At 33.8% G+C, this 15,528-nt stretch overlaps 1 protein-coding gene across 1 annotated transcript in view; it reads left to right on the plus strand.

Annotated features, from left to right (window-relative positions):
- LOC142975939 (trace amine-associated receptor 1) overlaps positions 1 to 9,866 on the plus strand; it is a 58,489-nt gene extending 48,623 nt beyond the window's left edge. Inside the window, exons 2-9 of the mRNA XM_076119103.1 lie at positions 4,352 to 4,775; positions 5,217 to 5,342; positions 6,252 to 6,368; positions 6,988 to 7,127; positions 7,347 to 7,518; positions 8,598 to 8,726; positions 9,092 to 9,217; positions 9,367 to 9,866. Of these exons, the coding sequence (XP_075975218.1) occupies positions 4,557 to 4,775; positions 5,217 to 5,342; positions 6,252 to 6,368; positions 6,988 to 7,127; positions 7,347 to 7,518; positions 8,598 to 8,726; positions 9,092 to 9,217; positions 9,367 to 9,837 (1,500 nt within the window). The 5' untranslated portion in view covers positions 4,352 to 4,556 and the 3' untranslated portion in view covers positions 9,838 to 9,866. The remainder of the gene's footprint in view (positions 1 to 4,351; positions 4,776 to 5,216; positions 5,343 to 6,251; positions 6,369 to 6,987; positions 7,128 to 7,346; positions 7,519 to 8,597; positions 8,727 to 9,091; positions 9,218 to 9,366) is intronic.
- The last annotated feature ends 5,662 nt before the right edge of the window (positions 9,867 to 15,528 follow it).

A 15,528-nucleotide genomic window follows, 5' to 3' on the forward strand; every position in this document is an offset into this window, starting at 1 on the left:
CAGACTCTTCGGTGGGTTGGTAATGCATTAAAACTTAAGAAATACATTTTCGTTCTTTTAAGGGTCGTTTCATTTACCAGAAAGATTAACATTTGGAATCTTTTAATAGAGTGTTCTATATTTAAGGAGCGTCTGATATTTACAGATTTAACTACGAAATCCGATATAGGTATATTAACGTCTACTCAGATATTTGATTTTAGGTACTAATATGCTACAATTATCTAAAACGGTACTTAGTAGATAGTTATAATTATCTATCCAGCCGTAATATCACGTACCTACTAATATCTATTTTGATTGTGTGATTGTTCTAGAACAATAGAACGTTATCTCAACGCCTGTTATCAGCAGGCAAAGTAATACAAGTTATAAGTACTAATAAATAAAAACAAGTATAATTAAACGGAAGCTATTTGTAATATTTAGTGGTGTCTTGAGGAACTTTATAGCGTATTATGGCCTTATTACTAAGAGCAAGTCGTTTTACTAAAGGAACATTTTTGTGACTAAATATTTTTTTAAATCAGGATTGTGTAGATGTTTTGATAAATGTGCAGTTAACAAAATAGAATTGATTAGCGCTTTAAGCGTTGTTCATAAGAACTATTTTCTTAAAGTAATTTCAAATGTTACACGATCGGTAGTCAATAGTATCGACGATAGTAGCAAAATCGTGCAACTGAAAGAGATGCAGACTTTTTTTAAGCTTTTTGTCCTTGCTTGAGTTGAGAAAACGCGTGATATATAAACAAAGCCATAAAATAATAAAAAGAAAAATAAACATAAATCCTGCAAAAAAAAAGAAAGCCACTTCAGCAGCTCGGCTTACAAACAGGTTCACACGCATCGCAATAATGTGTTCGACCTTCCAAGGTTCGAAGCTAAGAACTAATAGCGAAGTATTTTCTATATTCAAGCAACGTTCCCAATAAAAATATTGTGAAGTCTAAAACAAAGGTCAGTACACCGCACGCTAGACACGTCGTCGCCAAATGTGCCACTAAGTTTGGCCGAACGTCAAATATTGTCACTACATAATTCGGCCTAGTTTTTAGGGCAGCTGGAAAAAAAGACTAGAAATGCAGTAATTTTAATAAAAATCTTGATACTCGTGATTTTAAAAGCACTACAAATGCATGCGAAACATAAACATATTTATTATCAGTCATTTCAGTCGTCAGTCAGGTAGTCAAGGAAAACAAATTAGAGGTAGGCTGAAATCAAAGGAATGTGGACTTAATAAAAATTATGTTTGCTTTAAAAACTCGTTGATTCCTGTGAAAACCCAACTCGCCAGTGTCCACGACAGTAAAAGCAATGTTAAATAAATGTTTTGTCGAAATATATAAAAACGAATTAACTTTAAATTTTTTATTTGTAGTGTCAATAAAAAATAAGGATTATGAACAATTTTCATGATCTATTTTTGTGCCGTTTTATTATATCGACATTTTTATTGCTCCGTGTATTTTTAAATATTTTTGATGATTGTGAATATTACAAAATTAAGGTGCATAAAACATTGCAGAGAGGATTTCCATTTTATATGTTGGATAACGTTTTATTTGGTGTTCATCGATTTAAGAACCTTCAACGTCTAACGTTGACATATCTAGAACCCCGAATAAAGTGTTTGTTATACGATTTTTGTAAAACGGTTCATAAACTTAAGATTTTTTTTTCACTTTTACGTATTTAAAAATCTAAAACCATTTAAACTTGTGTTAACTAATTCCTCAAGATATCGTAAATGAGTTTTATTTGATACGACGATTGACCTGTGTGTTTGAAATATTATCATTATTGAACTGTCTTCTTGCAAATATTTAAAAAGTAAGTTTTCTTCGATAAAGGTTATATATATATTTGCAACTAACGCATAATTAAATTAATTGCTAGTTTACGATCGTGTTTGTCGACCTTTAAACGGTACAAAGTCAAGAGAGGTGACAACAGTAATAATAGTGTAATTACCCATAACCACTTTACTCAGCCCGATAAGCTTGTTTTGACCGCAGATTTATAAGGCTTTTGAAAAACACGTCATGTAAACATCGCTATAACTTTCATATAAAAAGCAAGAAAATCTTTCAACCATTTTCTCTGTAGTACAAATATTATCATAAATGTACCGCACACGGTCACAATTTTAAATAATAAAACCGCCTCTCCACCTCGTTTACCCGCGTTACCGCAATTTACTTTCCGAACCTCATTTATGTAAAGAGCTCGATCCTAATGAGTATTACGAAAGGCTACCGAATCTACAAATAGTTTGAGGGCACTGTCATTCAATGTCCTTAAGAAATGAATTCTCTTTGATCTTCAATATTATCAAGGGATTAGTTCTGTGTCGGTTATGTTTTGAGATTGAAACCTCTAGAGTTACTTGATATTCTAAGAACTACCTTATTCTGGATGATCAAGATGTTTTGCAACTGAAAATTTAATTTCTGTTTAACGAGCAATTAATCGGACTATATCTATTCCTAGTAATATTTCATAGGATAAAACTATGGCGTAAGTAAATGCACAATCTTTTTGTTCCAAAAAATTTTGTGTTCAGTTTTAGTGAAGGCGAAACGTCTAATATTTTCTGAACTTCAGTTGGCTAAACAGGAAAACATCAAGCGTTTATTTTTCTCTCGTTTCTGCGAAGGCATATACAAAATTTCACCGGAATACCTCGTGTGCTACATTCCTAGTTTCGTCACTGTACACGCCCGTAAACATTCTAGTCAATTTCATACTTAAGTAGTTTTTATGTGAAAACATCGTGGACATAGAGTGACCTTCTGTGTCGTACTAATGAAGGTGTTTTATTTTGTTTTGTCACCCTTGGCAATGGACGCCGAGATCCTTGTATTTACAGTTGCGTCGAGAAAATAAAGTGCCGAGCCAAGATTTCAATTTGAGCTCAAAATTATTTCGATGTTTTCAGTGGCGGCGGCAGAAAAATATTAGCCGCTATCTGGTGGAAAATCTTAAAGTTATTAGAACTCGTAGGGATGTGAAATTTAATTGGGTTAAACTTGTGATCGAAAAATCCAATAGCTTATGAGCAACTAAAGATTTATTTACTTTATTTATCATACATTTTCTGTTTATAAAACAGCAATAACGCACAAATCGCTTAAGATTTAGAGCTTAACCAAATAGAATCTGATGAATCCTTAGAAGCTACGAAAATATTTTTTATACTACAGTTTGCAGAGCTATAAAATTTTACTCATCGATTTACGTGAAGCATTTAATACTCGTCTTGGTACAAATGGGATCTATAGGCACAAATGCGATCAGAAGTACTCACTATTTTATCGTCGCGTTACACTTCCTTCTGATGGATCAATCTACTTAGCATTAACTTCCTAATATCTCCCGTCTCTTGAACAAAACAAATTTATGAGCGCCAGTAAAATTTCGCTTCTGGATCCCTTTTCCCTTATTGGTATTAGGGCGAGTGTAAGTTTATACTGCTTGTTCAACGTAAGTCCACAAAAGACCTTTCAATTTATCTAATTTTCCTTTTATTTTACCTGTTATTTTTTGTTTAAGTTGTTATTACTGCGGATATACCATTATTGTTACAAGAGCAAAACAATTTAGTGAAACTCATGAATGCTAAATCTATCTCGTATATTAAAGATGGATGAAAATTCATTTTTATTTCTTGAAATCACGGTGCGGTCCAACGTGATATAAAATGTGTGAAGGTCGAACAGATACTCGTAAAAATATGCAATATAATATTTAAAGATACTAACTCTTGACACGGGACGCCATTTCCTTCAGGAAATTGACGGCGCTCTCGCCACCAATCTGAGAAAAAGTTCCGATCGGAAAAATATATCTCTTCGAAAAGATTCCTAAGACACGTCTTGTCACGCACGCTCGACACGATCCACACGTAAGATCTCTTTTATTTCTACTCTTTTAAAACTAAGAAGAAGAATTTCTGTAACCGTTTTAACTTATAAGTCGAACGGGGATCACGTCTTTTATAAATTTTCTAACGCTTTTAGTCTTTGACTCCAATTATGTCAAGAGAATTTATTTTTCTGTAAAATAGAAATGAAACTACGTTGAAAATACACAGGCTTATAAAAGACAAAGGCAATCTCTCGGAATAATTCTGGCAGCTAAGATGTAATTGATTCTCTCGTTTTCCGGCGTAGAACTCATTTCATTCCAACGCTCACTTTTTCACGAAAATATAATTTTCCCTTACAATTTCGCTTATTAAGTTATGATTGTCATAACAAACAGATGTATCATATTAATAAAATAACTAAGATTCAGTATTGTGTTTACTAATTTATTTAATTTAATCGTTGTTTGATTGTTACAGATGCAATATGGAGCTTAGAAGACCAGAGAAGCACAAAACTCACAAGCAATTATGATGGATAAGTTTCTAGTTACACTTTCAATATCAATTCAATCAGCTTCATAACCCTAACAGATGCAAAGGAAAGTGTGAAGACCGTGTTGAAACATAATATGATCTAAATGCCTTATTCAAGAGAAGAGTGCGCGGCCTCCAGGCGCCGACTATGTTTGACTCGACCAAGGGCGCACTACTCGTAGCGCCATCTCTTTCCAACAGCTCCTGTTGGCTGAACGGCAAGGGCTGGCCTTCCACGTTCCCTGCCCCGGCTGATATCTTGAAAGCATTCTTCATATTTGCACTGTCTATGGCAATTGTGTTCGGAAATTTGGTCTTGATCTGTGTTCTGAATAATCGGAGATACATCAAGTATATTGATAATCAGGTACGTTTACGTTTGCTTATGCAATTTATAATAACACTTTGGTGGTTCTATATTTTGTTCCAAAATTCAGAGCTAGGTTAAAATTTTCTTAATATTCTGTCATAATAACCTTAATCTTGTACTTAAATGTCGTAATTTATTTCTAGTAATAATATTCCCGATTTCAGTGCTCTACTCCGCAGTTATACCAAAAGTCAATATCTTTAGTACCACTATCTCCGTACTCAGAATGATAAATTCGCGATATATTTCACGCTTTTTACTTCCAAGATGAGAGTCTGCGACGCCTCACTGATAATAACTACATTATTCTTGTGACGAATGCTAGAATATTACCGCCTCCATTTCTAACTTATTTGACCATCCAACTATCTTTCTTGCTCATTAATTTGCAGCGATAGTTCTCTACGAAAATAATTTATATACTGTCATATTTTACAGCCAAGGTACTTGCTGACCTCGCTCGCTCTAAACGATTTGTTCACGGGGATCTTGATAGCTCCAGTGGCACTTCTTCCAGCGTTGTACAAGTGTTGGCCCTACGGCGAGATATTTTGTCAGATACAGGTCAGTACTTCACCGTTGAAAATAACATACTGCAGTTATTTTAAGCATAAATACGACACTTGTTTACTTCAACGATAACGTACTTATTTGTTAAAACAAGGACACTTAAATGTCGACAAGGATTTAAATTTAACTTTCAAGTACCAAGACAACTAGTTGTTAAATTTTAAGCTGCAATCAAAAACATAGAGTTTAAGTAGTAAAATTAGCCCGCCATCAAAATTTCACGAGACTTGCTTAATCCAGTTAGAGCTAGGCGAAGCTACGAAGTCCTTGCGAAACTTTGTTTAAACAAGAGATGAAGAGAAAATGAGTAAAGTTGCTTTGAAAGAAAAAAGTTTGCAATTCGCAAAGCAAAGTTTAAAAGGTAATCGGATGCCAAGAATAAATACTTGGTGAAATCGTTAATTTTTATGATAATTATAAAGTTATGAGATACTTTGAAAATTATTAAAGGGAGGAAAAAATTTTGATTTCAAAATTGTGAAACTTTATTCAAAAAATAAATATTGTTAAGTCAAAAGTGTCTACAAAGGGTTTCAGTCCAAAGTAAAGGAATCGATTTGAAGACCCTTTATAGGTACAAGAACAACTTTGAAAAGGGTAATTGTTGACGTTCCGGAGGAGCAGCGATCCGTAAACAATAAAATCGCTAAAACTTCTATGGAAGCACATAATGCGGTATCGCCTAATGGTTCATAGTGACCGAGCACAAAGTAAGGATCGTTGAAGTTTAAGCTTTGTAGCTTACACCAGACGCCTGCCGACCCGCTGACTCGTTATTCCTTTTACGGAGAAGTCCTTTTGTTTCGTAGATCAAGGCCATTTAGATTCCCAGCAATGTTTCCTCATCTTTAACGTGACTCGGTTCTAAATTTATTAGCATTAAAACAAGCGGTTTTATTTCAGGCACTTTTGCGCGGGGCTGTGAGTCAACAGAGCGCTGTAATTCTGGTGTGCATGGCTATTGATAGATATTTATATTTGCTACACCCTGATAAGTATCATAAGCATTCTAGTAAAAAGGTAAGTAACCACAGCGAATATCTTATAACAATTAGCGATGGTTGTTCAACAAACTTGCTGTCTGAACTTTCTTTCCTAAGAAACTTTAGTTTTCAAACTAATAAATAAATATTCTCTTGGGGTAGCACGAAAAGGATTTAAAATATGTAGTTCGAAAAATATTTGCCTCCAGGACTTGTTTACTCAAGAAGTTTAACATTTAAATATTTGATTTACTCAGAAAACTTGCAATTCCCCTAAAAAGAGTTTGCCGTGGTGATAAATATCTTTTTCGGAAATCTCCTTTCGACCAGCTTAAGAACTTTCTAAGTATCGGGGTCGAACTTACTTAGGTATAAAGGGTAGTTCAGGACGTGTTTAAAATTAACTCTTTCGTGACTTGAAATAAGATGTTTCGTATAATTTATTAGGTTTATGCGGAAACTTTGTGCTTCTGAGCGGTATATACAATCAGTTTAGTTGCGAAAACGCTTCAAATCTTCCATAGAAATTTGAAATTCAGCGAGATTTCCGTATTGTTCTTGTTGTTTAGAATAATACTGTTTTGCTAAAATAAAACAAATAATAGATATACATTTTTTATTATTGTTCTAACAGACTTTATGTTTTCTTTACTCAGGGTTGCGTGCTAGTAATCAGTATAACGTGGATACTCTCCGTATCCTTGTTTGCTATCATGGTGCTTCCAAGATCTGGATACTATTTTAACTCGACAGGACTCATGGCGTGTGATGTTTTTCATAGCAGAGTTGCATTCAGGTATGGAATCGTTTATTTTTCAAATTAATTTAATACAATAATAGTAAAACATTTTATCTCAATTAGTACTAGAACATTTCTGATCATACACTCGTAAATCTTATACTATATCTGTCATTTTACGAGTATTGTAGCAAGAGAAAGACTTTTCAGCGCTACTTAAAGTGTGTAACATTTTGTATATGAACAGCGTTTTAAATAATATCTGTTTTTTTTTAGAATATTATCATGTTGTGCCTACTACTTCCCTACCACTATGGCGTTGATGTACTGCTACGGATCTGGTTTCCACGTCAGTAAGAACAGAAGTAAATGTGACCCAGAGCCGATGAGACCTAATGGAGTGCCAGTGCCTTGTGCGAAGACATCACATGGCGAACACGAAGTAGTGGTAAGACATACATCAATGTTTTTATTCTGCGTATAAATTTTATTATTTACACAAGAATATTAACAGTTTAGAAAATATGTCTAAGCTAAATTATGTTATCTAATATATCCAATATAATATATGATTAAAAAAAAAGAATGCGCTGTGCGTCGAAGTACTCCTTCGTATCGCTATTCACCGGGAACGTACCCAGAACGCTGACAGCATTACCACATTGTATATTACGTGTTAAATTGTATCTTGGATCCAATTGAAAGAAGAACATCGTTCAAACCAAGTAAGACGTAAAAACAGAATAACAATCAATTACAAAATGTATTCAAATACTTCAAGATGAATCTCGTATCATATACTCACTTATTTATTTATCGACAATCTCCATCCGATATAAAACAAAGACGAAAATTCATTACACAAACAAAGTCACCTTCATAAATCCGGATGATAAATAAAATCTTGCTCGCGAGGTAATTGTATCAATAAAATTCCCCTCGTTTTCCTCCGTCCTCATATCTTTTTCACAAATATTCGTTACACCATGGCTGTTCTTATGATATATTGTATTATTTTTAAGCATAGCTGATGCTTCTTCTTATTCATTGATTTAAGTATCGTCGTCTCCTTCACATCGTATTAGCTTCAGCGAAGCGTTATTCCACGAATTATGACTGGTGTTTCATAAATCGTGATTGGTGTAGAGATTGTTCTGTAATCTCTTAATTTCGGTCGTAAATTTAATGGAACAAGTCGTTCTTCTTTTTGGTTACATTTGGAAAGATTTTGAATTTTCTTAAGATTTTGCAAGCAGCCGATTTTAAGCTGAGTATATTTTGCAAGCCGCACACACATAATAATAACTTGTTTTATTAAAGATACATAAAACTTTTATTCATAAATTATAACAACATTAATTACTTGGAACGCTTTAATGGAAGTATTTTTCACATTACGACAACAATTTATTTTCTTACTGTGTCCTGTAATACAATTTATACTTGCGCAGAGTCAGGGATAATATTTTTTACAACTTGTATCTTATTTTTATGAAAATAGAGTTCATTATTTTAATTTTCTCGCAGATTCAGGCGCCGGTGAGGCCACATAGTGTGAGTACTTCAAGGACTATGGCAGCTATGTCGTTAGGATTCATAGTGATGGTTACTCCAGCCACCATTCAGGAAGTCGTTGCGGCTTGCACGGGATGTAAGGTAAAATATTCTCCGTGTTATTCAAACAAATACGATTTTATTTTCCAACTTCATTTTGTATTTTATCATGTTTTTAATAAATTATACAACTAAATTTTATATTTTTGAATGTCACATTCAGCTGTGTTGATTCATCGAATTTATTGTCGATATGAATATTTAACGCTTATTCATTTTTGGATGTCAGACATGTCTGAAAATGAACAAACATGAAATATTGCCCCTATCCTGATGTAATTTATTTTATCGAAACTGACTCAAAACGTATATATTTTTTAAAATATGACAGCAATCTTTGACTTTAGTTTCCAAACCGAATAATATATATAATCCTATCATTGAGTAATATTTTTTCTTTTATAAAGGTACCGCCATCACTGGACTTCATTGTCACTTGGTTGGCATTGAGCAACAGTTTTTGGAATCCTTTCCTGTACTGGCTATTGAACAGTCACTTTCGAAGAATAAGTCACGAACTGCTTCAATATTATGTAAGTAAAACACGGAAAATAACCTCTTTATCTATAACAATTCGAAGCAATTTAGTAAGGAGTCGTGTCCCGGTTTAATTTTAATGATGTATTAACTTCTCTTCTCATTGTATCTTCTTTCACGTTCTAAGAGGTTCTGCTTGTTACAGGTTTGCTGTCGAAGGTCAAAGTCTTTCCCGAGTTACGAAAAACCTACAACAGGCTGTTGTGGGTCCCCTGTCACGTCTGATGGTCTTCACTCTAAAGGAGAGTTCGAAGGTCTCGGCGAAAAATACTGGGGAGAAATATTAGAACGTACAGTTTCATCCTCATCCCTTCATGCCATCCAAAAAGCATGTCACCGTGATCCCTTGAGATGTTCAGGGTCTTTCAAAGGATGCTCAAGTAGTTGTAAGCAAGATCCAAGATATTTCGATGGCTACGGCCCAACAGATTACAGGCAACTCGACAGATCCGCCTTCCAAATTGAATCCTGTTCGCGACAATGTAGACTGAAAAACTCAGACATCTGTCTATTCAGACCCAGTCCTGGCCTTGGCTGCGGTCGTTCTCGTTCCAACTTGAGCCTCGATGAGGGAAACTTCAACAAGACCTGCAACGGCAGGCATCCGGAATTGTGAGAGTTCCGAAACTGTCCGATTTTCGGGCATAGAAGTAATAGTATAAGTATGTATCCCGGAGTGGAACATTTTAATTCGAATATTAAGTGGAAGTTCGATGATTCACCAGGTGTTGATGATGATATGCAACATCTGGAACATAATCTCGACAGAATACGCAGTTTGAGTCACGAGAGGAACTTTAACGCGTACGGACTAAAAGAAAACGACAATTTGTTAGAAGTGGAAGTGAACGATATAGTGGAGGATGATTCTGATGAAAACAAAGACTATAACGGGTGCGGTCGTGAAATGCTTGATGATAAAAGTGAATACAGTGCTCATAAGTTTTCTCGAAACTCGTCTCTATCTAATAGGGAACTTGACGTTATTAAAGAGAGCTCTAGGAGCTCGAGTGACACTGAAGTGACATTAACGCGATGACTTCCGAGGGTAACCTTTGACAAAGCGGTAAATGTTGTTCATTTGGATTTATCCCCGGAACATAGACACCATTGTAAGCAAAAGTGTATTTTATCAGTTAAACGGATTCCTTAGTTGTTTGACGGACTAGAAGACATTAGATTTAAGTACATGTGGACCAGTAGTTTCGGGTCTGAATTTCTGTAAATGAAAATAGTGTGTGAATGTGATTTAAGAAAGTTGGAGATAAAATTGTGCCAAGAAATATAGTTTAGTTTGTGATCTCGGCCTGTCTCTTGGGGAGATACGCATCAGTTTATGTAAATAATTTCCCAGACGAATAGCAAATTGTTTAACGTAAATATTTATACTATGTACGAATAGGTACCGAGTGTTGGCGAGACGTTTTAATATCAAATCAGGTAATGGAAGTTTTGTATTTTTTGTAATAGTTGAATTAAAGAATTGTGAATATGAAACACGTGTATAGATATGGGTTTTGTGTACTTCTAATTAATTATAAATTAGTTTTATTGCTATATTTCTTTACTACTTCGATCGTAACAACTCTCACTGATACTAAAGTTAATTTATTCATTATGTACATAATAAGACTGTTTGACGGAAATCTTGAAGTTATCCAGATCGCACAATACTTTTCTTCTATACATAATGAAGTAATGATAAAGAAACTTGTTGATGTCTACTTAAATGTTAAATCAGCAACGGGAAAGAAAATAAATTGTTTATATAAGTTACGTCTTTCATTTGCCTCTTCCACAAATAAATAAGGGTCTTACAACATCATAAATACAGATGAAATACTACTAGGAAATACAGTAACCATCTTTGTTAAGTTACTAAATAACACCGTACTTCCTTCAAAGCGATATTATAAAACAAATACTACTATGTATCTATATAATATCTACTTTCATGTTTGGAGGTATCGTGATAGGCTATTAACCCTATTTATTCATAGAATTTGGATTTCGAGCAAAGGATACACTAATACAATCTTTATATTCAGCACTAAATGCTTTTCTAAAATAAGTTCTAAAACAATTCTAGCCACGCAGCCTTTTTGTGTGAAATATTTCAACAACATTGTCAACTACGGCTAGTATTTCATACAGATTTATTATCTTAGTAACATAACACTAGTGCAGCGAACTAGTCCATCTGCGATATGTCTAGTTTATGGCTATTTTTTACGGTCGGTCCGTGGTTTACAGCTTAAAGCGACCGTCTAAACGACAGTAAACGTGTTGATGTTTGGGACTTTACAGCGGCTTATCTCGAGAACTGTCATCAGAATCTTTACAGCTTGCCCGTATGTCAGCCAGTTAGTGGTATCTTAATTAATTTAGAACAGCCGTGCAATACAATTGCGAGTAAGATATAATTAAATAAAAAATGAATTATACTTTAAGTAATGAATTTCGTGCAAAATATATTTTCTTGGAAAATTAAGCAGACTGCAGTAGAAACAGTCGGTAAAATGTTCACCTTGTATTCTTGGAACTTAAAGAAAAATCCTGCTGTGTCAAATTTTCGCAGAATTCCAAAGAAATTATGTGCCGCACTTTTCCGAATTGGCTCGACAGTTTAATCGCAAAGAATTTACAAAGTTAACTTGTTTGGCCTCGCTCCAGCTGACAACAAGTATCAACAACTGCAATTTTTTCGAAGCGATCGTTTGAGACGATTCTGTTAACAGCCCGTTTACATTCAGTCTGTGTAAGAGAGAATACGTGATAACAACGGGCCAGACGTCGCGCCCTTATCTTATGAAATTTTTATTGTTTGTTGTGCACTCGAAGGGTTGACGAGGGAAAATTATTTTTTGTATCTTATTTCAAAACACATGAGGACTTTTTACTTTATGCATTTTTTTTGTATAACAGAGTACGGGAAGTAATGCTAACTTGCATAGATTGTGGTCGCAAGCTCTACACGCTGTACTAGGTACTACTGTGGTCGCTGCTCTATAATAAAATTGGTTATTAGGCATATAATAAAAATGCAACGCGTAATCACAATTTCTAAGTCGCTGCCCATCACTCGCTGCATGTCTAGTAATACGTACCTACATGAAATCACGTCTTCTTCCCATAGAGAGACCAGAGTATAATATAGATTTATTTATAGTACAGTTTCTCTATACTAGTATGGTTAAGTTATTGCTCAAAGCAAATTCACCAAGCTATAACTGTACTTGCTACTGAAGTTAATTCTAGTCTAACAGTTTAGTTTAAATGTTGGTATAGCAATCAGATATTTAGATATAATACTACGATTCTAGGAACAAACTCGGCTGCTTCTAAGCCAGCGTAATGGAGCTAAATTCTAAAATGGACCGGACTTTTGTCTGCAAACTGTTTGAACACTAATCGAGAAACGTAGATATGAAACGGATATTGAAATTCATTTATTTGCCTTCGTTTGCTGATGCGAATTTTGCTCGGATATTATCCAATTTAAGAAAAGATCGCGTTAAGATTTTACCTCTAGGAGTAATTTTTGAAGAGCTTTCGTTTATCTTTGTAGTAAGGCTTCTTGGAAATTAACATTGTTGTGAAATCAAGAATTTTTGATCCAGTCCCAAAAAAATATTGTAATATTATATTTTTATAGCCAAAAGCGTCAGCAGATGTGATCATATTATTATATCATCAAAAATTGTAAAAAACAGGAGTCACTCACTCGATTTACATATTGAATTCGAAACCAAAAGATTTGAAGTAACATGCCACCAGTCGGTACATAAATTCATTTGAAATTTTTAAACAAAGTAGTCCCAGAATCCAAATATTTTCCTTTCTTTAAAATAATAAAGTCAATTTAAGTCATGGTAATTGTATCTGCAGTGTGTTTAAAACAGAACAATAATTTGTCACAATTTAGAGAAAAAGGTTGTTTTTATGTTTTCACGGAGGCGTGTTTTAGTCCGGAAATTATAACAAATGGATGTAGCCTGTTGTAGCACAGTCACGAGAAAATCTTTACCTTGAATAATGTCGACGGTGTTTTATTGTCATTGTATTAAGACTAACTGCGCCCCATTGGCTTGTCATTCGTTCTCGGAATTTGCCGCGGGCAAACATGTTTATCTGCGTAGGTAAGCTTTATTTGACAAAGTCTTTAATGATAATTAAGAAGTATTTGTAAAATAACCCTGTCCTTTTATCTGGAAAAAATAAATTTTGAAAACATACTTGATTAAATTACGGTACCTACTTTATACTACATGTACTTTTTGACAAGAACGAGCAAGTTACGTTATGAGCCATTTAAGACTATTTCAAAGCTTTCACTTTAATTTATAACCTTTGCAGAAATAATAAAAACAGCATATAATAATTAATCTTAAATGAAGGGATTAGTGGCCAAAGGTGTTAAATTCACTTGCTCATATCACATTTGCAAGCTCAAAGTGTAGGCATAAATGTCAGTTAAAACCATTGCCAAAGCAGATATTTTTGAACAAATTAAAAAAGAGGGTTTTTTATGATGATGAAATATCCATGCACAAAAGAAGATAGATTTTGTCAGGTACAACATTGTCCACCTTTCCTTTCAAATATAATAACTAAACACGCATACTTCTATTTCATAGTGTATACCATAGCAAAAAACAAGCAGGAGAAAATTACTTTACAACATATAACATATTTCATTCATCGACTGCCCTGTTGTCCTACATTTCACACACATCAATTTGCACGTCCCCATACTAACATCATGAAATACCCATAATTTTTCCCCGGTTATAATAATATGAACAGACAGACGTATCGTTTTACAATACACTGTACATGGGAATGGTATTATTATTTTATGTGGGCCCCGAGTCGGTCGGAGTGAATGTATGGAACGTGACTTGTATCTCTATGGTGTAAGCTCACCATAGCCTGTATGTGTTCGCGTAAAATATTTTCTTTGTTAATAGAATTAGTCTTTGTGAGGTCTTCATTGTCTTGCAGGGACGTTGCTTTGTATTGTACTTAATATAGTGGTTTGATTTAAATGTAAATCAATTTTATGGTGTATAAAACATGAAATTTCACTTTGAAAGACCCAATGTATATCTCAATAGCAGCAAAATATATTTATCTGAAATCTTTAAATATATATAACATTAAATACCTTTACTGTTATTAAAAAGAACAGGATTGAATACTTAATTTCCAAGAATTGCCTTTAAATTGAGTAGAAAGCCGTAACCGCAACTTCCAATAAGATACATACACATAAATAAAACATCAATTATTATTATAAATTTAATATTGATGCGGAATAACTTTGACCCATAAAATAAATGTAAAATTATTCTTTACGATTCATATACAGGGAAATAATTAATCATATAATACCCAAAAGTTTCTCTGCCTTTTGTAAATGGGAATGAACGTCAAATATGATATTTCGTATTACACGGTGCAATGGTTCGTGGAGAAATAATAAGTACAATTATTATTGGATCGTTACACTTATTGAAAAGACGTACAGACGAATTGTAATAAAAAGTAATAGTATCTGTTCATGTTACGTATCTTTACAATAGGATCTCGACGAATATATCTTAGGTTGGTATAGAATGTGGTAAATGTGTACTTTTATTGAATAGAGACATTGTTTTTGGGATTAGTTGAAATAAGGTCAAATAATGCCTTTTCCGATAAGTATTGTAGTAAGTGAACCTTTAAATTCAATGGACGTACACAGATGATAAACCTTTTAAAAAACAGAGCATTTAACGGAAAGAAATATAATAAAAACAAGAACTAAAATGTTAATCACCAACTTTACACTTAATAGTTAAGATAAGCCGTAGAGAAAAGTCAGTAAAAGCTTTACAAAAATTAAAGCCAAATATAATTATTCTGCAACTACCTTAACACCACTTAACCCACAAACCCAAAAAATTAACTTTGTAATAAAATTATAAAATAAAAACGTAATTAAGGCGAGAAAAGAAATTTGTATAGAAAAGATACTCCGACACCTCACTAAAGGTTTTAAATAGATAAGTCTGTTTATTTATCCAACAGTAATGGCTCTCAGCGCTCGGAGAAAACTTCTAGTCCCGGAAAGCCGTCTTTTATTCACTTTTTCTGTCGTTTTTCAACCGAAACGTAGAGCGAGGCGACTGAAAGAAGTGTAATATTTCACTAGACTCCGGCAATAAATTACTGCCGCTTTCAAAATCAATACTGCATCGCAAAAACTATTTCTTAAGAGAAGATTGTTTCGTGAAGTCATAATATAGTGTAGTTATGACACAGA

The sequence above is a fragment of the Anticarsia gemmatalis genome, chromosome 10, assembly GCF_050436995.1.
Source record: "Anticarsia gemmatalis isolate Benzon Research Colony breed Stoneville strain chromosome 10, ilAntGemm2 primary, whole genome shotgun sequence".
In the NCBI taxonomy this organism is placed as follows: domain Eukaryota; kingdom Metazoa; phylum Arthropoda; class Insecta; order Lepidoptera; family Erebidae; genus Anticarsia; species Anticarsia gemmatalis.